Source organism: Sebastes umbrosus, chromosome 21 (genome assembly GCF_015220745.1).
Source record: "Sebastes umbrosus isolate fSebUmb1 chromosome 21, fSebUmb1.pri, whole genome shotgun sequence".
In the NCBI taxonomy this organism is placed as follows: Eukaryota; Metazoa; Chordata; class Actinopteri; order Perciformes; family Sebastidae; genus Sebastes; species Sebastes umbrosus.
In genome coordinates, this window is record NC_051289.1 from 3,536,071 (window position 1) to 3,562,146 (window position 26,076).

The 26,076-nt window shown below is 40.0% G+C and overlaps 1 protein-coding gene across 1 annotated transcript in view; it reads left to right on the forward strand.

Annotated features, from left to right (window-relative positions):
• Positions 1-237: 237 nt before the first annotated feature.
• Positions 238-26,076, forward strand: part of cdh10a (cadherin 10, type 2a (T2-cadherin)) — a 34,399-nt gene continuing 8,560 nt past the window's right edge. Inside the window, exons 1-7 of the mRNA XM_037757425.1 lie at positions 238-521; positions 7,769-8,110; positions 16,464-16,758; positions 18,974-19,093; positions 22,272-22,439; positions 23,334-23,515; positions 24,988-25,241. Coding sequence (XP_037613353.1) covers positions 7,901-8,110; positions 16,464-16,758; positions 18,974-19,093; positions 22,272-22,439; positions 23,334-23,515; positions 24,988-25,241 — 1,229 coding nt within the window. The 5' untranslated portion in view covers positions 238-521; positions 7,769-7,900. The remainder of the gene's footprint in view (positions 522-7,768; positions 8,111-16,463; positions 16,759-18,973; positions 19,094-22,271; positions 22,440-23,333; positions 23,516-24,987; positions 25,242-26,076) is intronic.

The window sequence follows — 26,076 nt, forward strand, 5'->3', positions numbered from 1 at the left end:
GCCAATCAGGGGCAGAGTCGCCTCAGCTTCAGCCTCGGTGACATCCACCGCCAGAAGTGATGCACTGCTGGAGAAAGAGAGAGGAGGGGATAGAGAGAGAGAGGAGGGGAGGGGGGAGGATGAGGAGGAAAGGGGGAGGGAGAGACACAGAGAGAGAGAGAAAGAGAGAGAGAGGAGATGATAGAAAGAAAGTGTAGAGGAGGAAAGGGAGAGAAGCCAGAGAGCGGGGAGGAGAAATGGAGCGAGGGAGGGCAGAGAGAAAGAGACAAGCATAGAGTGAGGGAGGGAAGCAGGCAGGATACTCTCTCTCTCTTCCTCTCTCTCTTGCACACACACACACACACACACCGGCGCACACACACTCCCATACACATTCGCACCAGCTGTGCTGTTGTCAGTCTTGGAATGTAAGCACTGCCGTGAGGAGTCAGATTCTCCACCGCTAAGCACTGCTAAGGAGTAGGAACACAGTACCGTGCACTCAGTGACACAGATGGATGCTAAGCTGTGAAAATCAAAAGGTAAGGGCTTTTTTATTTTTTTTCCTGATTAATGTTTAAGGATATATTTGTATGTTGTCTGCCTCCAGACTCCAGGGGATGATCTGCTTTTTTGCACTGTGACAAAGCTAGACTAATGCAGCAGTGTGGGTATCTCATGAAAAGAAGTGTTGCAACTTCAAAGAGGTTGATAACAGCTAAAATGACTGAACCAAGGAATGATTAGATGTGCTGTTCCATACTCTAATCTCAAATTTGTCTTTATAATTTATTTATGCGCAAGCTGTGCTTGCAAATGAAAAAGAAAAATGAAAAATAAAAACTGTGCGTGGTATTACCACAGTAGATTCTCAATAGTCTGCTTTTATTTATTGATACATTTGAACTTTAAGCTCATTAATGGCATCTGATAAAACAAACCTAAAAATAGTACAAGTATTTTTTTTGCATATTCCCTTTTAATGAATTTACAAACAGCCCATGACACCTGTCACACAGTGACTAACACTGCATATGCAACTTTAAGGTAGGCATTATATTGTCGGGGTCATATTGTGCTTTTCTAATGATTAGCATTAACTTTGAAAGCCAATCCAAAGTGCTTCATTCAACTAAGTGGTTTCCTGTCTCCATACTGTGCACCGGTGGATGACCATACATCTTATGTGTATGTGTAGATACATGCACTATACTATGTGCACATTATATAAGAATGTATTTAAGTGTGTGTGCATCTGTGTTTGTGTGTGCACCTGTTCAAGAGTCCATGCCAAGCTCTCTCTCTCTGAGTGTGTGTGTGTAGACGTATTTGCCTGACTGCTGAGATGCAGTGAGGGCGAATCATACTTGCGATGTGCTCTGGGCAGATTTGATGGAGAGGCACTGTACCATTCATATCTCTAAAAACGCATGGAGGTGTTTATCATGGTGTTCGAGCAGCGAAACGAGAGCAGCCCGACAGTGTTGCTGAGTATGTACATGTGCATATCCTCCACGGCACAAACTTAATCCAGCCTCTTCGCTCCCCTCTAACCGCCGAGTCCTCGGGCGTGCTGCCTCACACGCCGACAGCTTTACAATCACCAAAGTGATATATTAGGGTATAGTAGTGAAGCGCCGGGTCATCCATGTTAACGCCATTACTGTTTAGTGCAAATTAGCCGCTAACACGCTCCCTGAATTATTGTCAGATATGGAGTGACCTTTCCGTGTTGAAATGAAAAGTGGTGGGAATCCATTCTCCCACACAGGCACAGAGGCTCTCATGAGCATTCACACAGCTGGTTTTAAAGGATTAAACATGAATATTTATTTAGAAAACACTGTGAAGAGGCAGCAAACAGGGAGGAAGAAATCGGGGTATTTTCTCAACTAAATAACGGAATTAATACAGCCATTTTGGTCCGTTTTAATTACAGCATCTTTTTATTTGTAGTGTATTTTTCTCTTTATTTTCTTGTGGTTTAGCTATACTAACTTGGAAAGACTTTCCTTGAAATAGTTGTTTAGCAAGATTTAGTTTAGTTTAATTGATTATCATTACCGTGTTAAAATGCATACACCCTTCTGAAGCCATCCCAATGTATTATTTTGAATAATGGAGTGGATTTTATGTCACATTCCCACCGTCAACACACCCTTTTCAAGAACGAAGGCCCTCCCTTCCCTTTTTAAAGTAGCTTTTCAACAAGGAAGTGTGCACTGTATCACAAAATTGCTTAGAGGATTTCAAAACATGAGTAAAGCTTGCTGAGGTTTGCCAAAGACTGCAGCCAGAGGAGGCAGACTTGGGAAGGTCTAGGGCTCCACCAAGTGGAGGTTTGCACAGGTGCTGCGTCTTGGTACATCAACGCCCCTCGTGCTAGATTTACACTCTGTCTGTGCTGCTCTGTCAATACCGGCAAGCAATCACTGGAGCTACTAAAACTGCCAATCACAAAACACTAGTTCCTCGCACTCCAACTCACATGTATGGTTAGTGTTTGTCGTTGCATTCACGTGCTGCACTCACCGGCCGTAAATCGTGCTACTGGATGAACGGAGCAGGTACAAATGATCAAGACTAATCACGGTACCGGTCTTGTGACCTTGCAACCCTCCTTTGCCCTCGTCTCCATCTTTGTCTTTCCCTCTCACAATTAATTTACCTCTGTCTGTGCTTATTTATGATTCTCATACAAAATCGTCACTTGTTGAATACCTCGACAGAATGACACGACTATAATCAAAATGGTGTTTGAATGCCAGCAGCTTCAAATACGGTTGTGGTAGGTAGGAGGTTTAGGATGGTAGATGCTTAATTATGTCGCCCCGCCTTTATGCAACTCTGCATCTGAGTGTGAATGCGTTTGCTCGGTTTTAGAGGTGCGTGGTTTTATGATAATGTGCAGTAAATCATAAAAAAACGAATAAAAGACGGTAATCAAAAGATTACTTATTATGTCCACTGCATTAAATGGCAAAATATGTGATATTCAGGAGCTTCTGGGTGAAAGTGCAGTGTTACCTTAAAACTGTGCAAGCAGGGTGGTATGTTATCAATGATCTCTGTGCCAAAGGTTGCACTAACATAGAGAACAGATGGCCAATTTAGGTGTTTATATTCTCCAATGTACAGTATGGAGGATTACCAATTTAGTATGCATGCAAGACCTCTTGAAAAAGGTTTGCCCACCAGACTTCTGCTGCACATAATTATTGCCCTACTAAAGTCAGAGAAGCCATAAAAGTGCTTAGTTGCAGTGCTCAGTTTAATGTTTGTGGGTAAGCCTGCATGTTCAATTTTGGGATACATGTGCATGCAAATTTATCCAGACTAATGTGCAAGGCTGTGCTTTTTTTTTCTAGGGAAGAATATCCTGATGAACAGCTAGTTTATATCTGATCAAAGATATTCTTATTCAGCAAAACAAGAATGTATAATTTTGCGGATTACAGAAATGGAGCACAGCGGAGCTTCTTGCCAGAAAGTGTCTTAGCCAAGATTAAGAATAACAACCCTAGACAACACTTTAAAAGCATATTTAACTATTTTGCCCCTTCACATCTCTGGTGTTAATGCCAAGCCATAGAAGCTGTCTACGACTTAATCTAATCATAAACAACTTTTTTTAATAAACCTCCACTATTTAATAGGCTGAACGAGTTGAGATAATTCAGCTTGAGTCTATAGGCTCTGGCATTGATTCAGCAGGCTCACTCATCCTTTAATGGAGTGTTTGGAAGAATTCTGAAAAGACACACTGGCCTAATGCTTAATAGGCACACCACATCAAAGATTAATATCCAGAATGCTATTAAAACTCAAGGACAGGCTGGAATGATAATTAGAAAATGCAATCACAAGCATCAGACTAGATTAATTGCAAGGCGGCGTTTCCTGATTTCGGGAACGCACGTGTCACCCTCATGCCACATTATGGGCGTGCACAGGAAAATAGCAAAGAATTTGGCGCTGATCAGCAATTTACGACACTATCTGTATATTATCTCCTCTCCTACTGGAGCAATACTTTGACAAATGTTCTGCTCTGGCGTAAGAGTAAAACACACTGTTGTAATTCATATTTATTAGATGTGTCACAATTCTCCAAATTCACGATTCAATTGGATTTTAAACATGCCATTGTTACACTATGGAGTCTTCATTGGTAAAGCTCAAGAGATCATTGGTTTTATCCCCTGATAACTGTCATTTACACTTTCAAATTCTTCTTTAAAAAGATAACTGAGCTCCCTTTTTATTTAGAAAGTGTTTCAAAAATTAGAATACAACAGTCTACGATATAAAAAGCTGCATCTTTTCAATACCACTATCTGTGTGACCCACCTCAGGACATAACGTTACAAAAATAGAACAGAAATCCTTCTGCAGTGTGTTACAAGTGTGCTGTAATCTACAAAAAGACGGTTTTGTTCTCATGTACTGTCACACTGCTACCAACATCAGCTGCTCTTATTCAACAATGTTGAGTTGAAAAAACGTGCATGTAGTCTGAAATTCAACCGTGGTGGTGTTCTGTCAGGAGATGCAGTGACTTAATGTTAAACTAAGTAAGAGAAGGAGAGCTATGAGTAAGGGCAAATAACTAACTAAAGTCCACTAGCGGCTAGGCTAATTCATGTAGTGTAAAATGCATGGATGTATTAAGAGAACTGGATACAGCGTTGGAGGATGGGTCCCGTTCATTCCTATGAGAGTTGCTCAGTGGCGCATGATGCCAAAATGGCTCGACTTTCTGGAAAAAGTACCCGGATCTTCCGCATCCGCATTGGGCACACGGAGCAGGCGCAGTAGCGTCCGCTCTGTCACATGGCTCGTTCACAGGGGTCGCAGCCGTCACGGCTTGCTAATTCCGTCTCCCAGCCTTCAACTCCAGCCTCGGTCTGGGTCTCATTCACATGATTGGAGGAAGGGAAATACCTCTGGATTCAGCTATTAGTGCATTTTCCAATTTTTAGGACTTAATTATTTAAATAAGTGTTCATACTGGGAAGTTGATTCACCTCAAAAACGTTACATACGTCTCTTTCCCAATGTAAGTCTATGGAGAAAAAGTCTTTTTTGGGCCCAATGGCATCACGTGACCGATACAGAAGTTGTAGTACCACCGCTTGGCCACTACGGAAATTGCGATCAACGACCGGTGCTCTTCCTGGGGTCTTGGTAGAATGCCATAGGCATATGCAGGAAGTGCCCTGAGTATCGTAGCGACCATGGTAGTGACCTAGCGACAGAGACGGAGATCTTAAGCCAAATTCGATTGATTTCCAATTCAGAATCGCAATTTTGACACCACTAAGATGAATATAGTTCAACAAGTTTATAGATTATTGAAAGTTTTGGTCAGTTCTAGCAAGCTGCTGTAGCTGGCATCAAGACATATATAATAGTTCTGCGTGCTTTACTTTTTTAAAGTCCTAACGTTAATGTTCATCCATAACAAACTTTGATCAACTCAGTCAAAGAGTATTCTGAATACTTGAAAATCACTGCTGATTAAAAAGCTACAATTGAATGAAAGTGTCTGAGTTGCTGAGCGAGAGCAGAATGAGCAATGTTTTAAGTTGAGATCCCATTAGCTCACTTATTTGATTTTCTAAAGGATTACATTCATTTATATTCAGTACTTCACTTTCATCAATGGGACCATGATACTCATTCTTTCATAGACAGTAACAGGCCCCTTTGTTCGTGTGAATATTTCCACTGACAATACGGCCCTTATTTAAGAGCCCCGAACAAAAGCAGAGGAATTGCTAAACTAGCATGTGCATTTACACAGCAGTCCCCGAGGTACACAGTGAATGCCTGTCAGGATGACTCCGCTACTCTAGCCCTCGTACGGGAACCCTACTAAATGGGCTCTTTTAGCGAGAGAGGCAAGATTTATTAGGATTAACTTCCAAAAGACCATGAATTATGCATGCTCACCCAAATTACCTATCAGGACGAGTCCTGGTGGGGACACAGCCTAAGTGAAGTATCAGAGGAAGACTACCAATAACACAAAATGCCTTATCACAGACACAAAACCTGACAGATACCCGGGGGTCATTCTGGTAATTCATCACATAGATTTTCTCCTTTTAGAGTACATCATAAAGTATCGGGGAGAATATAAATCTATGGAATTAATTAGTACTGTATGCGTGGACAAATTTGAGTTAAAACCTTGGAGCGAATGGATGAAAATATATCTCTAGCAGAGCAATTCATCTCTACAGTACATACGGTAGTGGAGGTTAATATGCGGGACATAAAATAAAAAAAACTGAGCTTCATTTGAGTGTTTTCAAGTGGTGCCTTTTGCTCATGTCAGGAGCATCCTGCTCCTAGAGACGCCCGTATTCTGCTGTTCAAATATACTCACCGGCTGTGAAGCACTGTTTGCGTATCGTCAGTAATGCAACTTATAATTAGCGAAGTGCTGCTCAGTCTTTTACTGCTCAAACACAAGAGAACAAGGAGACATGCCAGGGAGTTGTAGCTGCAGTGAGTAAACTTAATTTGACAAATGCACTGTGATGATTGCAGTCTTTTGTTGATACATTTACACTGCGGTGGCTTTCAGTCATTCATCACTTCCTTGGAGGTTTGTCTAATGACTCCTGCTGCATTAGTTTTGCATACTTTCTTATTATTAGATTATTTAAATGTTGTGAAAATAGTAAGGCTGTCAATCCATTAAAATGTTGAATTGCTATCAATCAAATGATTGTCCATAGTTAATCATGATTAATTGCACATTTTGTATCAGTTCAAAATGTACCTTAAAGGGAGATTTGTCAAATATTTAATACTCTTATCAACATGGAAGTGGGCAAATATGCTGCTTTATGCAAATGTATGTATGTATTTGATGTTGGAAATAAATTAACAACACAAAACAATGACAAGTATTGTCCAGAAACCCTCACAGGTACTGCATTTAGCATACAAAATATGCTGAAATCATAATAATACAAACTGCAGCCCAACAGGCAACAACAGCTGTCAGTGTGTCAGTGTGCTGACTTGACTATGACTTGCCCCAAACTGCATGTGATTATCATAAAGTGGGCATGTCTGTAAAGGGGAGACTCGTGGGTACCCATAGAACCCATTTACATTCACATATCTTGACATCAGAGGTCAAGGGACCCCTTTGAAAATGGCCATGACAGTTGTTCTTCACAGAATTTTAGCGCAAGTTTGGAGCATTATTTAGCCTCCTTAGCTACAAGCTGGTATGATATGGTTTGTACCAATGGATGCAAGTTTTCTAGTTTCATATGATATGATCCTAAAAATCACAAGTTGCGTTAATGCGTTAAAGAAATTAGTGTTAACATGTTATTATCGCGTTAACTATGACAGCCTTAGAAAATATCAACCCAGATATGGTTCCAAATTGAGGTTGAATAGTTTTAAAATGTTCTTCATGAAGTTGCATTTTTCATTTTATAACCACTGAATTTAAATGCATGTTTGAGTTTACTGATCTGAGACAAATCCAATCACTGAATTAGTACTTTTAAGCTCTCCTTCACTCGCACAATGCACATTTGCTGATTGCACAATTAGCTGCTGCCCGACTGACGCACAAATTAAAAGACAGACACGGCACACAGTTTGTTTTTTTTGGTCTTATTATTTTGTATTCTCCATTGTAGTCCACAATCTGTCTCATTGGTTCTGCTACCCTACTAGGATGTAAAGCATATAGTAAAAATGACGCATATGTGTCATGAAAGAGCTTCTTCACTAAAGTTTTCTCTTTTTGCAGGGATCTAACGGACATCAAAGAGAGGAATACAATGTCTGTTCTGTTGACACTGCCTTCCAGTGTTCGTCCTATCAGAAGCCTATTACCATAAATCAGAAGTCGTCCAGGACATTTCCCAGCTGATTGGATACCATGATAACCAATCAGGTTCTGCTCCTCCTGATGCTCTCTATCCTGTGGCCCAGCGCCGCCCTGCCTTTCACACCTGGGAATATTGGGAATCTGTTTGGGATGCCCGAGAGTGATGGGAGGATTCTCCAGCGCTCCAAACGTGGATGGATGTGGAATCAATTCTTTCTGCTGGAGGAGTACGCAGGAAATGACCATCAGTATGTCGGCAAGGTAACGTGCCCAAAAGCATTGTCTGCAGACTAATTATAGGAGGTTTAGCTTGTTGAAGTAGTGTTTGATGTAATTGGCTGAAGACGAATGGGCTGCCAGAAATCTGGCGGTTACAGGCACAGTTAACTGGAGCTATCAGATACACAGCGAGTGCACATAAAGTGCTCTCTTTTCCTCCAGTCTTCCACTGTCCTTTTGTGCAGTACTTTTTTTTTCACATTTTTTGCTCAAAAAGATACTATTATATCAAAAATCAAAATGTTATTGATTTCCTGCTGTGCAGATACTGCCAATGTAAAAAGGATATCTCACTGATACCCAAAAACAACAATGTGGGGCATTTTTTACATTAAATATGAAGTCATTTTTGTCAGACGAGCATCATAAACACTGCGTCATGAGCCCATTGAGCTGAAACTTCCTGTTGGCAAGCAATATTCAACACCAGGGCTATAAAAGAAATAGAGTTTCTTTATTCCAAAATGACCCATTGATGAGATACATGGACATTATGACGAGGGACACATGACAAAAGGAAACCTATACAACAAACAGACAGCAACGCCTATTGCTCAGTAATTGATTCAAACTCTGACACTTTACAAACATTCACAAAGTTTTCACAGCTATAAGGGCCAAACATGTATCTGTAGAAGTTTGACAAAGACTGTAGTTCTATGAGCGATTAAAAAAAAACACAAACGTAGATAAGTTACAAATTTAATAATCAATATCAGGTCAAGTCTGACTCAAAACAGGCATAAAAACAGTCTCAGTTAACAGAAAAGTGGTTTGCGACCAGCTATAACATGTTTCTTAGGGCCAAACGTGTATTTAAATGTATTATCAGAAACTCCTTTTCACTCTGTAGAAGTTTGAAAAAGACTTAAATTCTGAGTTATTTAAGAAAACACACAATTGCAGATAAGGTACGAATTTAATAATCAATAGCAGGTCAGGTTTGACTCCAAACAGGCAAAAAAAAACATTTTCAGTTAACAGAAAAGTGGTTTGCAACCAAATTCTTAAAGTACACACTATACACTTTTCTCCTAAGAATTGCAAAAAAGAGAGAGTTTCGGGACAATGCTCCTCCTCCCCACCCACCCAGATCAGAGAGGTTCTTGTCAGCTCACCCATGCTAGCACTATAAAGACAGGTGTGATGGGGAACGCTACAGTTATCAACTCGAGGGAGGGAAATGAGGTGACTGTCGACAGCCAATTTTCTCAGAGGAAGCTGGCTTTCATCACACACCTCATTCTCCGGAGTAAACAAGTGTCTTGTGCAAGGTTGAGTAGGGGGATGTGACAACTTCTTTTTGCAGAAACCATCATCCTGATGTGGTGAAGAGAAAGGAACAGCGAAAAATTAAATGGAATATGGAGAGAAGGAGGAGGAAGAGGAAAACATATCAATCAGGAAGGGCCAACGAAATTCACCTCGTTGTGTTATGTGATGAAGCGGCAAAGCAAATGCTAACTATAAATGGGGCCATCCCTTGATATGTCAGCGACTGGTGCGATGTGGCTTTCTTCTCTGCTCTTTGATGCTCTCTGGCACCTAACTTCTGTGGCATGACAGCAATCACATTCACCAGTTCCCCACTCTTCCTGTGTCCAATATCATTCACTATTAAACTGTCAGAAAAACATGAGGCTGTAATAAATTACTGAGGGGAAAAATAGGGCAGACGCATACTGCCATTCTGCTTTTCCGAAGAAGCCGCGGCGATCCGTATCACTAATTCAATCAGTTTAACTCTGGAGTTTTAGATAGAGAGACAGACTGTGATGGCGACAGAGACGGATGCACGGAGAACAAGTTAAAGGATAGATACATAGATAGAGAACAAGTTAAAGAACGGATAGATAGGAAATAAGCAGAGCTGCAGCAAAAAACTAGTTGATCAAGCGTTTACATTGAATTAATTGGCGCCTATTGTGATAACTATATGACAGCAAACTAAATATCTTAAAGGGGACATGTTGTGCTCATTTCCAGGTTCATACTTGTGTCTGGGGTTTTTACTAGAACATGTTTACATGCTTTAATGTTCAAAGAACATATTATTTATTCTCATACCGTATGTCTGAATATACCTGTATTCACCCTCTGTCTGAAACGCTCAATTTTAGCGCCTGTCTCTTTAAGAAAAGAAAAAGCCCATTCTGCTCTGATTGGTTTGTGAGAAAAATATGGTGCACTTTTGCAAAAGTAGCCCTCAAGCCTGCAAGTGACATAGGAAGGGGAGCCAAATCTGAATGGCTTGTTGAATCACATATTTGTGGGTTGGTACCGGATATCCAAATGTATGTGCACAATACGTCCCCTTTAAGGATTTAGACTATTTCACAATCAAAACAAGACCATTGAAGAGATTACCGTGGTCTCTGGGAAATTGTGAATGTCATTGTTTTTTCCTCACTATTTCTTTAATTAATCAAGAAAAGAGCGGGCGGATTAATCAATAATGCAAATAATCGTTAGTTGCAGCCCTAAAAAACAAGCGGTAAGACGGATGGATGGAGAGAAAACAAGCTGATAGATAGATATTAGAGCCGCACTGATTAGTCAAGTCATCGATAAATCTGTCCGCAGAAAACTAATCTCCTATTTTGACAACTGATTAATAGTTTGGGTGATTTTTTTCGAGCAAAAAAGGCGAAACTTTATCTGGTTTCAGCTTCAAGAGCATTAAGATATGCTGCCTGCTGTTGGTTTATGCCATTGTAAACTGGGTTGTAGGTCAGAAAAAAAGAGATTAAGACATCCCCTTAAGCTCTGGGAAAATATTATGGGTATTTTTATTTTGTGAATTTTTGTAGACAATGAAAATAATCAATAGCTGCAGCTGTAACATATGCAGCAATAGGTAGACGGAACAATGGCGAGATAGAGACAACGGTAGATACACAAACAAATAAGAGAGAGATACAATAAGAGAGAATAAGACAGAGAGCTGGAGAACCAAGACCAAATGCATCAAGCACTTTCATGCCCAGCACAAAGCCATCAAAGCCTTGATGGTCCTCCTCCTAAAGATCATTTAATGGCCTTTGCAGTGCACTGTGGGAGACCTTGTTTATTTCACATTCAATCAAAGCTCTCCAATCAGCCCACACACACTCGCTAACTGTCACTCGAGGTTGATTTCTTGATTACGCCAATCACGTCTGATGTAAAGAACAGCCGCCGCTCTTGTATGGCTCGCTTTCTAACTGAAAGGGAAGAGCTGCGCCACTGCGACTGACTGCACCATATAATAAATGCAGCTCATATTGCTTATCAAGGTGTTCAAAAAGGCATGCTGCTTTGAAGCTTACATACAGAGTGGTGCTGACGGATACCTCGCGGAATGATAAGGAAAATAACTGCATTAGTTAAAGTGAGGTTTGTAGCACTTAATCAGCAGCTATTGTCAACACTGAGAAAAAAAGAGCATAGTATATTTTATGACTGCAAATGTGCTATGCGGTGGCTGTGCATGTATCAAGCGTAAAAACCGTCAAATCTCATTTTTAACTGACTTTCACGGGGCCATTAATGAGTGTGAGCACTCACTGTGTGCAGCTGTGGTGCCCTACTTCTTAAGCAGGGCTGTGAAGTGTGAACACTTGCAATGCTGAGCAATACAACCACAAACTTTGGATTCTGGAGCATCTGAGTGGCGTGTTTGAAGTGAACTAAATCCTATTAAACCCCCGGTACACTGTATTGTCTTGTGCCTTGTAAAGGAAATGCGCTGCTCTAAATTAGAATATGCAAGGTAGCTTCACTTTGTTGTGTTAATATGTTTTGCCAATAAGTATCCTCGGGATTTTACGAGGCCTTGTCCGATACATTCCTGCATGAATTTTGCAGAACTTGCTATGAAAACTACAAAGCACACTCGATATACTGTAAGCTGTAACTTTAACCTGCGTAATATACTTTATAGTACAGTATTAAAATAGTAAAGAATTTTTGCATATGTCTTAAGAGACAGAGGGGAAGAGGAAGGAAGAGTAATTCTGTATCCATCCTGCACTCTATTTTGCTATCTCCTCTCTGCAGCACCGAGCAATGCTTACCAGAGACCTGACAAGAATTGCCAATGATTTCGCCGCTTTACTGACAATTCCTCAGTGTTTGTGCAAGGCGATTTAACTCATCAAGGCTCTCTTCTGTGCTTCTGTTGTAAGGCCTTGAAAAGGCTGTGTTTGTGCTGCACGGCCTTGAAAGGAGAGCCACTAAATCTCTGCAAATATAGTCTGGTAGTGCGAACATTTGATTCTGTTAAGGCTGTGTGAAAAACACTTTGTGCCACACTCTGTCAACACTATCAATGCCATTTTTTTCCCCCGGATGTACTAGATGTAATAGATTTACAATACATGTTAGATGCAGAGTTTAGTTCACTTCAACATATAAAAACTTCTCTCCTGTAGAGGTCAATAAAAATGGATTAAGCTTGGATTCAACACTTTAAGTCACTTATCTGAATACATTATATCATAGGGCTGCTCGATCATGGCAGAAATCATAATCATGATTATTTTGGTGCATATTGAGATCACGTTTTTTTAACGCGATTACTCATTGGAAACATGCATTTAGAAAGAACATTTTGTAGCCTACAATGTGAAGTTAAATGCATTCATTTGGTGCACTTTGAGAGCTAAATTAAGAGGCTAGCACTGTAGAGAATTGTGTGCTCTTGTAAACAATTGAATCATAAAGAAATTGGTTTTATAGATATGAATGGTGGTGAGACGGCAAAAAAGTTATACCCACAAAGCAAGGTTTCAAGACGGGTCAGGTGGGTCGCCGACATCGCCACACTGACCTGCTGAGCGGGGAAAAAGCACACCGTCGTAAAGGAAAGGGGAGCACTAGATTTATAACAAAAACGAGAGTGTTATTGCGAAACAGAATGTGGCATTATAATCATTTTACCTTCATTATCTTCAATTAATTAATTTTCATCAATTGATGCCAACATCATAATTGCTTCAATCAATTAATTGTGTTTTTTTTATTGTATTTGTATATGTATATTGTGTGTTTTTACTTAGTATGCTATGGACGTTCTCCTTGTTTCTTTAATGAAGTCATTAATATTAATTGCATAGCCATATTATATCATTATACCATGTCGACAGCACATCCCTGCAGTACTCAAGCCTCCATATTGCTGGCAGATTTATATATACAGGACCACTGTTATGTTTAGATGGCTTATTATCTCATAATAATTCAGTACAGTATGCCTTACTTCTGCAAAACCATCCTTATTTGCACTACCACTCAGTAAGGAATCTATATGGCCATGGGGAGAAGATCTGTTTACCCATATGATTAGGAAGCTGATGTTATACAGACATCCAATAATTAGCAAAAGTGCATGAGGTAAGGGCTCGCTTCTCCCCACGCAGACTAGGAGGAATATGTAAAATGCATACCACATGGTTCTGCAAGGACTGTAAAACTCCTATTATCCTTTAGACAGCGTGGCTGCATAGGGTGCAGGCTCCTTTGATGGCTCGTTGTTTGTTGTTTTTTTTGCTTCTCAGGTTCCTTTTTACAGGATTAACAACCCAAGACTGGAAATATGGTAATAATCAGATGAAAAGTACTGAAGAATACAATCAAATGATTTAGAAAAATGCAATTCCTGTGGTCTGACTCCGTCTGAAATTGTAATGGTCTAATTATCACATTGGAAGCAGAGAGGTGTGTTTGAACGGCAACAGCTCCGACTATCAGTAATGATATATGTTCTGATGTTCCCCATTGCTTAGTGAGCATGTTCCTATGTCTCCTATGGCCAGTATACAATACTACCACATAGACAATGCATTTCAAAGTAGAGAAAAGATGACTGTGGAACTATACAAGATTTTTTTTTTTTTTTTTTTGCACTAGGAGTAAATGTGCATACCACAGATATGAAGCCCTTTTTAATGCAAAAATTCATACAAACACTCTCCCGCTCACCAAAATTAGCCTATCATTCATAGTCAATAGCAGTAGCAGCCTTCACATCCATAACACGTCATAAATCCTTGGCTCATCCTTGGTGCAGAGCGGGAGAGAATTCATATTCACAAACAATGAATAGACTGTCCCACATAACACAAATATATGTGAAAATTCAAGCTGAGTGATATTCCTCTTTAATAGACTTTGGATAATGGAGTTCATCTGCATAAAAATATTTTCAAAGATGACTGCAAATACTGCGCACATTGTTAGTTTGAACTTGACAGCATCTTTTTTTTTTCTTTTTTTAATTCGGCCTGAGAATAGCGAGCAATACTTTTCAGATTTCCATTCAAAGTTGTACTGTTGACATCACTCTTCCGACTGTGGGAAAAAAAAAATTAGTTCCCTCACAGCATGCCGACATTAATATTAATAAGTTGCTGACGTACATTCTGTGTCCCTAACTACTTGTCATTTAAAATGTGAACCCATGAGATAGCGCTCTAAATATATCTGCCGACAGATCCAGTACAGTAATGAGCTTGAATCAAGTGTCTGTCACAGCGCGCCGCCATTACTCCTCCACGACGCTCGGAGCCGCTTCAAGGTGATGGATAGGTCAGAGGTGACTAATTTTAGCAATTGTTGCTGTAGGTCAGGTTTTCATCATTTTTCAAAGGCACAATTTGGAAGAAAAATCTAAGACTAATTTGATCTGAACTAATGGAGTATGTCACACTTGACACTGTGGGTGCCAAGGCAATGTTCTGTTCTGAGACTGAAACAGATAGATCCCTCTGTGGGTTTACACCATTAATTTAGTGTTCACAAGAGTGTCACAAAGTTTTTATACATCTACATTATAGTGTAAATGTATAGTAGTTGAGGTCCCCTTGGGCAAACCATATATTTAATATATTAATATTTAAACTTTATAAGGGAAAAACAATATATAGCAAAACACGCAAAAGTGGCCAACCTAAAATGAGGCATGTTATAACAGTAGGGCAGCATTATATGAGGAAAATATGCAATATTGTTGTTGAATATCGCGATAATGATATTACTTGCGATGAATAAATAGATATTAAAGGGGAACTATGCCCATTTTGAAGATTCATACATGGTATTCCAATGGTATAAAACAGTCCAAAAATGTTAGTGAATATGAACAACTATATCCCAAATCCAAAAACTAGAGTGCTCAAGTCAAACTTGTTATGTCATAGGGTATTAAGTCTGGAGCTGCTCCATAGACGATGAATTGGGAGACATATTATAGATGACACTGAGAGCACCCAGAGAAATGTTCTGAGTATATGGGAACATTTTCTGTTCCACAACTGAGAATACTACAATAGAATAAAACTCATTTGGGTATAACAAAATACATATTCGATGGGTCCACAAAATCAATCATTGTCTGTGTAGCAGCTCCAGACTTTATTATTTATGGCATCACAAGTTTGAAACTTACTTCTCTGGTTTCTGGCTTTGAGAGAGAGTAGCTCATGTTCACAAATATGGATTCATATTGATTGATTTACTTGGCCATCGAAATAATAAAGTGGAATTTCCCTTTAAAGTGCACTCAGTTCTGTCTTTCTGTTGCTTTAAGTACACTGCTAAAATACAACAAATTGAAAAGAACATCAAACTGAACACAAAGGCACCAATAAAAAAATAGTATAGTTACATTTTATAGTTCAATTTTCAAAAGATACTTTTTTTCAACTAACTAACTAAGTGCATTATCGCAGTCTTTCCCAATGTATGTATTGCTAAGTTGACATTGCAATGACGACTATACATTATGCAGCCCTAGAGGACGGTAGGGAGTTAAAAGCTCACAAACGTTACCTGAAACTTGTGCCTACAAATGTTTTCAATTAAGAAAGAGAGAACGAGGAAGAATTGGCAACCAGGGCATAAAGCCAAAATTAGAGATATGTGGAGAAAGCACATTTCTCTCAGAAATGCCTAAAGACAAAAGACCCTTGGGAATACTCCAAAATTGGGAAAACCATGGCTGGACATTTATTTTTAAATGTATTTTATGCATGCATGTTTAAATGTCCAACCACAGTCAAAAACCAGCACAGTAGACTCGATGTTAGCAACAAGGGAGGCAATGATTTGTTTTTATGTGGAGAGGCATTCAAGGGCAATGATTAGGGCTTTTTAAATATTCTGGATAACTATTTTTTTCAGTAGAATTTAACTTCACACAGTTATGCACCGTTGCCATGAGTTACACACAACGGTAACAGTGTGTTTTTCTGGTCGGTCTGGAGTGCATGACACAAAAGAGTGCAATTAAAACCCCATACAGCAATAACTCAACAACAAGTTTGACTCTATAAAACTGTGTTTCTCCAATTTCCAGCTGCACTCCAACATGGACAAAGGCGATGGAAATGTGAAGTACGTTCTGACCGGAGAAGGGGCAGGCACCCTGTTCCTGATCGATGAGAAGTCCGGGGACATTCATGCCACCAAGAGGCTGGACAGGGAAGAGAAAGCTATGTACTCACTCAACGCAAAGGTCCTGGACAGGAGAACCATGAGTGAGCTGGAGCCCGACACGGAGTTCAACATTAAAATTCATGACATCAATGACAACGAGCCAAAGTTTGCAAAGGACATCTACTTCGCCAGTGTCCCTGAAATGTCTGAAGTTGGTAAGTTATGGTTTGTTTTATTTTAGAGATGGCAGGGGTTTTTTTCCAGCAAAAGAGGTCAACACTTTCTGATTCAAGCTTGTCAAATGTGAAAATGTGCTGCTAACCTCAGTTACATATTGTAAATTGTTTTGGGCTGATAGCTGGACAAAATATGCATTTTGATGAAGTCACCTTCGACTCAGGCAAATATTAAATTGGACTTTTTTTTTTTCTTTGCTTTTTGTTATTGTTGTTATTTCAATGGTTTAAACAAATTTAACAGCAGATGAACCTGGAAATCAGGCAGGCAGTTATATTTATATATTTATTTATTCATCCAAGGGCATATGGAATTATATAATTAATAGAAAGCTGCAAGAAACACTTAACAGTGCTATTCATCAGTCAGTTGAACTGGCCTATTGTGACTCCGTATCCAGTTCTCCAAAGTTATTTACTGCTTTGGTGATTGTTATTTGTTCGGTCAGGCTCATTGGGCATTCATAACAAGTAATGCCATTTGCCATTTTTTAATAGGCAGTCGAAATATTGAAAGTTTAGATTGTCAGTCTTTCCAATTAAGGATTTGCTTCATTGCGCTTCACTTCACTCCATTCAAGTCATATAAATGAACCAATTGGCATGAATATAAACAAAGCTTATGAAAATAATGCACGCGGCTCGAAATCAATCCTCAATTATGCAACCAAAAATTAATACACAGGAGCAATCAAGGGTAAATCAAAACCCAGTTGTCTATATGACACATAGCGACGTCCTATTTGGAATTCATAATGCGCCGTTCTTAGACTTCTCGGCTGCACGGATAGTGACAAAAGGTGGGTCGGGATCACCGCGACTCGTCTCCGGACAGATAAACTGCCTTATATGTTCTCTGAACACACTGGTTAATAAAACCAGCCAGCCATGAAAAAATCAGCAGCTCCCCTTTTATGCTATCAGTGCTGGGACTAAGTGGGACAGATGTTCAAGGGTTCATTAGTATGCACGGACACAGTCAGACCCAAACAGGACACGGCAGAGGTCTCCTGAATGCCAAGGACAGTATTTGCAATGTGCCGTTATTGAAACGCTCGGGTGGATTATTCAGGACTTAATACGGAAGTGACTCAATGACATCTGAGAGGAACTGAGCTCTTTCTAAGCTTACAATATGTATTAATTTGATCTTCTTTTATTATTATTTCAGCACACGATTGACATATGTTCAAGCATCTATCTAGGCACGTGTGCAATGTGTGTATGGTTGGAGTTATAGTGGTATAGTGCACTCTTTCATATAGCTAAATAACGCTTCCAGCACCGGTTGCTAGGTGTAATCCCAGCTGGAAGTATGAAAGGCAGCGTCCGTGAGCATATACATACGAATACAGCGTCCCTGAGCACAGTAATTCTATTCCAGCTCCTCAGTAGAAGCTTGTCAGTATTTATCCAACGTTGGCACACCTCTGGCTCTGACAACAGAGGTCAGAAAGAAATGCATCAGCAATATGACCTTGCTAAGCTAAAAGCAGCACCGCTTGTATGTAAAAATAGAAACAGCTCATTTTTTTTTATTTTTACTTTTTGCACAAGAGTCTGCAAAGATTTCCCAAATTTAACTTCAACATTAGCTTTTTTTTAATTAATATAAAGTGTTTAGAAATATTCAGCTTTAAGACTGCAACAAACATGTACTTGTTTGATCCATCACACTCATTAAAGCCCAGTGATATATTACCTGAGGAGAGAGAAACCTTCAATTCAAGTCTTGACGACGTAGAACCTTTCAGTCTCTCAGACTGACATTTAAGAGATCCATCTACTGGGACACCAAAGCAATAATTTTCACTGAGGTGCCAGAAGAGACCCAGCTATAATCTGCAAGCCTATCACTTTTGTTTCACAGTTTCGCGAGCTGCAGCAACTACCTCATTTAAAGAAACTTTACAAAAGGGAAGAAATGACCACCGACCTCCCTGATTGATTTTACTAAGACGCCACCGCCTTTTTGTAGCCAACTAATTAGATTTTCTCCAGAGCCCTGTTATTTGACGTGGAATTAGAGATCAGTATGACCTATTGCATTGCTGAAAAGTACTTTTGGGTTTACAGCTAATTCTCTCCATATCAATTGGAAGTAAATACCAATATGTCGCGTCAGTTACTCAATCATTTGGTGCAGCATCACTGCTTTGGCATTAAAACAGACTTTGCATGTTCTTTTTTGCAGGTACATCTGTTGCCACCGTAACTGCCAATGATGCCGATGATCAAACGTATGGGAACAGCGCCAAGCTTGTATATAGCATTCTACAGGGACAACCGTATTTCTCCGTGGATTCTGAAAATGGTAAGCCAAACCCAGCATGGTGTCTCGCATGCTGTTTTCTAAAGTCCTGCAAGTCTGTAAACAGATCTCTTGCTCTGCACAGTGTTTCTGAGAGTTAAACAAGCAGAATACGGATTTAGCTGCTTGTCAGTGCAGCTGATCCTATAAAACTCAAGATTTTACTCCAGGAAACCTGTGAATTATCTTAAGGAACACATCAATCAGATGACTAATTTCATCTGAAATGTCAAATTCTGTAAAACAAATTTATATATTTATTCATAATAGTTGTTTTTGTTGCACTTTTTGGCGAGTATTTGAAGATCTGGAGCTGGTTTGCACCAGCTGTTATGAATCCTTCTCTAAGTTTGTGCATAAAGTCCTTTCTAAGTTCATAGTAACTACTAGCTAGTTTCAAACTAACAAGTTACTAGATTGGGTTGCACCAGTCAAACATAAGTGATATCTTAGATAGTAAAGAATTCAGTAATGTGTAAATCTGTGGTAGCGTCCAATCAGAAAACATTCGATAACCTCAACAAGGAAGTCAACTGTAGCGTCAGGTTTCAGCAAAAGATCCTAATCATAACATTCGATTACATTTCTAACTGACAAGCGTGAACAAGCATCACCTGGCGATTTGCTCTTAAAGGTAAGTGTTGTTAGATATAAGATGCATTTACAGCTGTATTTATGTATTTTATGGTTATGTTGTTTCAGATCAGCCAATCTAAGTTGTAAAGTGAGACGGTTCAAACTTATTACGCCACCCAATGGACGTGTTTGGGACAAAAATGTTAATGTCATAGTTAGTTAAATTGGATATGTTCTATAAAAAAAATACTTATATCATGATACTTCCAGCAGCTTTAATCACGTTCGTTATGATAAATGTTGGAGGTATATTAGTGTTTTCCCATAGCCTTCAGTTACCGTGATAAAGCCTACTCTCTAAAGTAGCAATGACTTCTGGTTTCTGATATTTAAGAATGAAAAAGTGGAGGAAAAGCATCAGAGGTAAACAACTTTACACATGATGAAGTCGTGAAATGAATAAGTCTTGTGAAGGGAAAAAAAGAAAAAAATCAATACTCGACTCCAGGTCCAAGTTCAATAACAGCATCACCTACAGAATAAAGCTTGAGAAATAGCAAGCAGTATAACTACAGCCATTAATTCCAAAGGAATTCAAGTGAAGGAAGTGCTAGAGGTGACAAAGAAAAAGGAGGCCAGGCGACAGATGCCTTCAGCAGGTCAAAACACCAACGTCCAAATGGAGGTATAGTCTCAAACCGGAGCCGAGACCTTATTCATGACTGGTCCTAAATATGGATATTGGAGCGACTTCAATCGCGGTTAAAGGTATCGACGCTGGTGTGGTAAGGGGATTACAAGACCGGCTATCACGCTCTGAAGACCTTCACCCAATCAACTGTCAGACTCCCAGCCCTGCAGCCAGTCTACCAGCCTGTCAATCAGCCAGCGTGTCTGTAATCCAGTCAAATGAATAGTCAAGATGCCAGCCCACAAGATAATCCTTCCGTGGGTGAGCAGGCTTATACGAGCACCTCCACAGACCTCGAATAACAGCTGTTCCTCAGGCAGTCAGACGTCCTGTGAAGAGAGGAGCCTTAATGGAGGACACCGAGACCCTGAGGTGCAAGCTTTGCAGGGCAGAGCTGCATAAAGTTGAGCGAGAGACTCTGAAATTACAGACAGAAAAACAAAGAAGTGAGTTTGAAAAATTTAAACCCGACCTCAAAACCATGAAGCTGCAAGAGGAACTGAATATATTGCAACATATTTCTGGCTATATTCATAATGTTTACTGCAGAATATATGTATATGTTTTTGTGTAAAATGTGTGTTTATGATGTATGCTTGAATTGTTGCTACACACAAATAGTGAAATAAAAGGTGAGCGTTGCTACAAATACTTGTAGACTTGGTGAAAGTGCATCATTACGACCCGTTTGGTCACGCCTGGATCGGTAACACAAATGTCCGCATCATCGCGAAGATCAAGCCCGTCACGTAATATGACTATGCTGCCAGTTTAGCTTACCTAGTGGTTCCAAGGAGGTCATGTTGTGTTTTTGTTGTTGTAGCAGACAAATTGTTCCGGTAGCCACTAAATTGTTATATCTAGAAGTTACTAGATGTTAATAGTTAGTAAAAACTAAGCCCTACGAAAGAACTAGTCTGTGTGGTGCAACCTGCTTTAATTTAGTTATGCGTAGATTTTGACTTTAGTGTTACTACGAGGTCAAACATATGAACAGCTGGTGCAACTGCACCTGTATTGCTTTTTCAAGAAGTCTGCAGTGCTACTAGTTATAAAACATGTTTTTCTTTGTACTTATCCTATAAGAAACCGCCTATCAAGGAACCATTTACTGTGTCTGTGGCTGATAAAAGCTTTAAAGGCAAAGCCTTTTTATGCCATTATTCACATTATTTATTTCCAGCATATCTAAAATTAGATTTAAGTAATGTCTGACATTTTAGGAAGTGTGTTTACTTGCTGTCTAACCAAGAGGTAGACGAGATGATCAATGTCAGTTTCATCTCTGGGTGTTCGGTACAGAGTACACAGCTCTGTGACTTTGTTAGCTGCGAGCAGAGAGAAAACAGATAGCCCAGCTGTGTCAAAGGTCCACTCCAAGAAGTGCAAACTATCTTATTTACACATTCAGTGTGTTTATTTAACATGGATAAAAGAGACGGAGCAGTGTGGTTTAGCACACAGCTTCGGCAGTGAATCTGACCAAAAACAGCTGGGCTCCATTTACATGCAGCACCACAGAAGTCATCTTTAACCGAAAGGCCTTTGTTGTTTGACATCCTGAGTCCTGCGTGCGGTTAGGTTCAAAGTCCTGCGCTTAGTGGGCGCGTTCACCCCGACCACCTCCTACGATGTGCATGCTGTACATAAATATAGCACTTCTGACACTAGAAAACGTGTTGCCAGGGAACACAATCCAGGCAGCGATTACATTTCCCCTCAAAATGTAATTGGCAAACCAAATTAGCAGTATATAAATGCAATTTTCGAGGAGACATGGTTGGGCACGGAGACGGAATTGATCTTAATCTTATCTCATTTTCAGTAAGGCAGCAAATACATTTTCCAAAATGAAGTTTACCATTAAATCGGCAAAAGTGGTGGAAAGAATGTTTGTTATTTTTTTTTTTCCAGGCACCATCAAGACAGCGCTGCCCGGCATGGACAGAGAAGTGAAGGAAAACTACCAGGTGGTGATCCAGGCTAAAGACATGGCCGGACAGATGGGCGGCCTTTCGGGGACCACTACAGTCAGCATCACCCTCTCCGACGTCAACGACAGTCCGCCACGCTTTGCTAACCGTAAGAGGCTGTTTCTCCCTTTGCTGTAATGATTAGTAACAGACTTTTAATGAGCTGAACTTTAGCCAGAAAGTAAAAAGAAATCTCTTACATGTACTCATAGACCTGGGTCTAGTTCGTTTTGGTCGTTTGAGGGACAGTGTCTCAATATACGCGTGTTAGTGTTCTTTCAAAATAAACTTCTGTCATCACAGGAAGTTAGGTTTAGGCAACACAACCACTTAGTTAGGATTAAGAAATGATCGTGGTTGAGGTTAACTTCACTGACTAGCAGGTGACTCACGGGACTGGCGATACCGACGTGTCACGTGACTTAAGACTGACATGACAACATATGTCAACGTTACTTTTAGTTTCACACGGGTCATGGACAGCGGTCTCTTCTTTGACCCATCCAGCCTAAGCGACCTATCACGCTCTTTATACTAGTTCAGGTGCTCTGACCATCTAATAATACTGCGGGTGGGTTTACATTGAAGTTAGTTGAAAGCCTGGTTCGTCACATACTGTCACTAAACGGTGCCGCCGTGCGTCGGCATCCGAGGTCGAGGGGCGCTGACCAAGAGGCGGTATTTGATGGGTTAGGAGTGAGAACGAGTTGAAAGTTTGTGTGTTTTGGGGTAACGAGATGAGACATGGCAGAGTTAGTCTGACAGAAAACTTAAACTGCACCAATATGGCAACATTTTGGAATTGAAGCCGAAAAAAAGTCACACCGAAGTCATTATATTATCCTCTGGAGCGGCTGCTGAGTCAATTGTGGCACTAAAATTCGGTATACCGGTCCGGTGTTTGGCTTCAAACCGGTTTGAACATGTTTACACCGACCCAAACCGACGTACTCATGACACAAACGGTCTGTAATGAATTTGTTTCATTCACTGCCATGTACAGATTCCTTCCGTGTGACTGCTGTGGAGTCTACAGAGATCGGAGGTGCCATTGGACGAATTAAGGCAGATGATCCAGATGTTGGGCGTAATGCTGAGATGGAGTACAGTGTTGTCGGGGGTCATGACACATTCAACATTATCACCGACCAAACCACACAGGAGGGAGTCATCATAATCAAAAAGGTAACTGTTTTTTGTTCCTAAATCTCCTATCCTTTTTTGTGCTTCATATTCTTCCTTTATGTACTTCACTGCTTCATGCTTTGTGGTCCGCAACCAGCATCAAACGCAGCCGCTGTGAGCCATCATGTAACTGTTACTTGATTGATAACTGCTGTGCAATCGGACAAAACACTTCTTGTGACAGGTGACATGTTATTATACAGCTGCAATGAATATCCTTCAAGAAATGCTGTAGTGTTCCAAGGAAAGCTTACATTATAACTAATACATCAAGTAATAAAAATAGGCCTGAGGGCTGTTTAAGTTAATGAGATAATAACACGTTAATAATAATTCCTTTTAATGCCACTGATTTTTTTAACGAATTATTGCAACTTGCAATTTTTAGGTTGTAGTGAGCTCCATTTAAAGCTAGAGTTAATATACTAGCATCATATGAAACGAGGAAACCTAATGAATCCATTGGTATCAACCATGTCATACTAGCTTGTCCCAAAGAAGGCTAAATAACGCTCAAAACGTATGCTAAATGTTGGCGAAGACAAACTGTCATGGCTATTTTCAAAGGGGTCCCTTGACCTCTGACCTCCAGATATGTGAATGTAAATGGGTTCTATGGGTACCCACGAGTCTCCCCTTTACAGACATGCCCACTTTATGATAATCACATGCAGTTTGGGGCAAATCATAGTGCTAAACGAAGTACCCGTGAGAGTCTCTGGACAATGTATGTCATTGTTTTGTGTTGTTAATTGATTTCTAGTAATAAATATATACATATGTTTCCATAAAGCAGCACATTTGTCCACTTCCATCTTGGTATGAGTATTAAATGCTTGACAAATCTCCCTTTAAGGTACATTTTGAACAGATAAAAAATAAGATTAATTTGCAATCAAATGTCATTAACTATGGACAATCACACAATTAATTGTGATTACATATTTGAATCGATTGACAGACCTACTTTTAAACTATCATTATTTCTTTAGTAGTTTACTTCTTTACCCTTTAGGAGTTTCTCTTCATGCTTTAGTATGTTTTAATTTCAACTAAATTTGAGCTGTCTGTTTTTATCTTGCCTCAATATGTACGTTTAACTTCAATGGGAAGACAGAATAATAGAGTTTCAGATTACAAAAAGCCCTGCGATAAGGTTTATTCATGTAAGAAAGACATATGACGGGAATTTATTTTTGAACTGTAGTGTAAAATCAGATACCCTAAGCCTGTGAAATGAATAATATAAAGCGGTCTTTTGCTAGAAACTCTTTTTAGTTTCCCCCCGTGAGATCTCCGAGATATTCCACACTTGGATTTGTAACTTAGAATTCAGAGTACGAATATGATAAAGGCAGACAAATGAAATGTAATGAATTGCCTTTCAAAATCCTGTAGGCGGACAGTTTATTTTATTTTTTTTTCATGGAGAAAAGTCTATAGCTTGACTTCTGATGCTCTTTCATCTCCAGGCACTGGATTACGAAAGTAAGAGGGACTATGAGTTCAGAGTGGAGGTGAAAAACACCTACTTAGACGCAAGGTTCATCCACGGCTTGCAATTCAAAGACTACGCCACGGTCAAGGTAACCGTGGAGGATGTGGACGAGCCTCCCATTTTCACCAGGAACCCTTACATCATCGAGGTGCATGAGGACACAGCTGCTGGCAGCTTCGTCGGCGTGGTGTCGGCCAGGGACCCTGACGCTGACAACAAGCCAGTCAAGTATGTTACAACACACAGCGAGGAGAGTTTAGACCTCGAGCAGCGCCAGCCTGTTAGAGCCACATGCCAAATCCCTTCCTCCACCTTTTCAACAACACATTCATTATCTTTGGGAATTAATTTCTCACTACTTAGTAAACTTGGTAAATTAATCAATGACCTGTTAAGCAAAAATGTCCTCACCAACCGAGTGGATGTAATGCTTTAGTGTGGTAATGTGATTGTTTCAAAAGCCGTTGTTCCAGCTTTAATTGTGCTAGTATAAAATCAATAAGAAAACAAGCAACACATGGTAGAAATACAAAGTCTCCTCTTATCAGTCTTTTTAAGCAGGAGGATGAAAATGTGCCCACTTGGCTAAATCTAATCCATCAGCCTAACCATGTGTCAGTGTTGAGGGGGGAGAGAAAAGGACATTATTCATGGGTCCCTCCTGGTTATTTCCCAGTGGAAGATGGCGGCGGCCCTGTGAAGTGAATACAGACACTGTTTATTTCCCACAATTATGTAAGCCCTCTGTGGCATCGCACAAAGTCAATGTGAAAATAGCCTAATTTGCTGTATCGATTCACACAGCTCAGTCCACACATATGGCGCCTGCCTGTCTCTGACAAAGAGATACGCCACTCTCGGCCCACGCCACACGGCGTATTGTGTTGCATATTCAAATTTCAGTGGGATATGAAAGTTGACTATGACAAATGAGCAGGCACGAGGAAAGATGTATCATCTTCTGACAATGGAGAGCGTGGAATATATTTTCTTCTCTGGCGACGACTGATGCTCTGTGCAAAGCACATTTTCATGAAGTAAAGAGGTACTTTGGTGTGTGTTT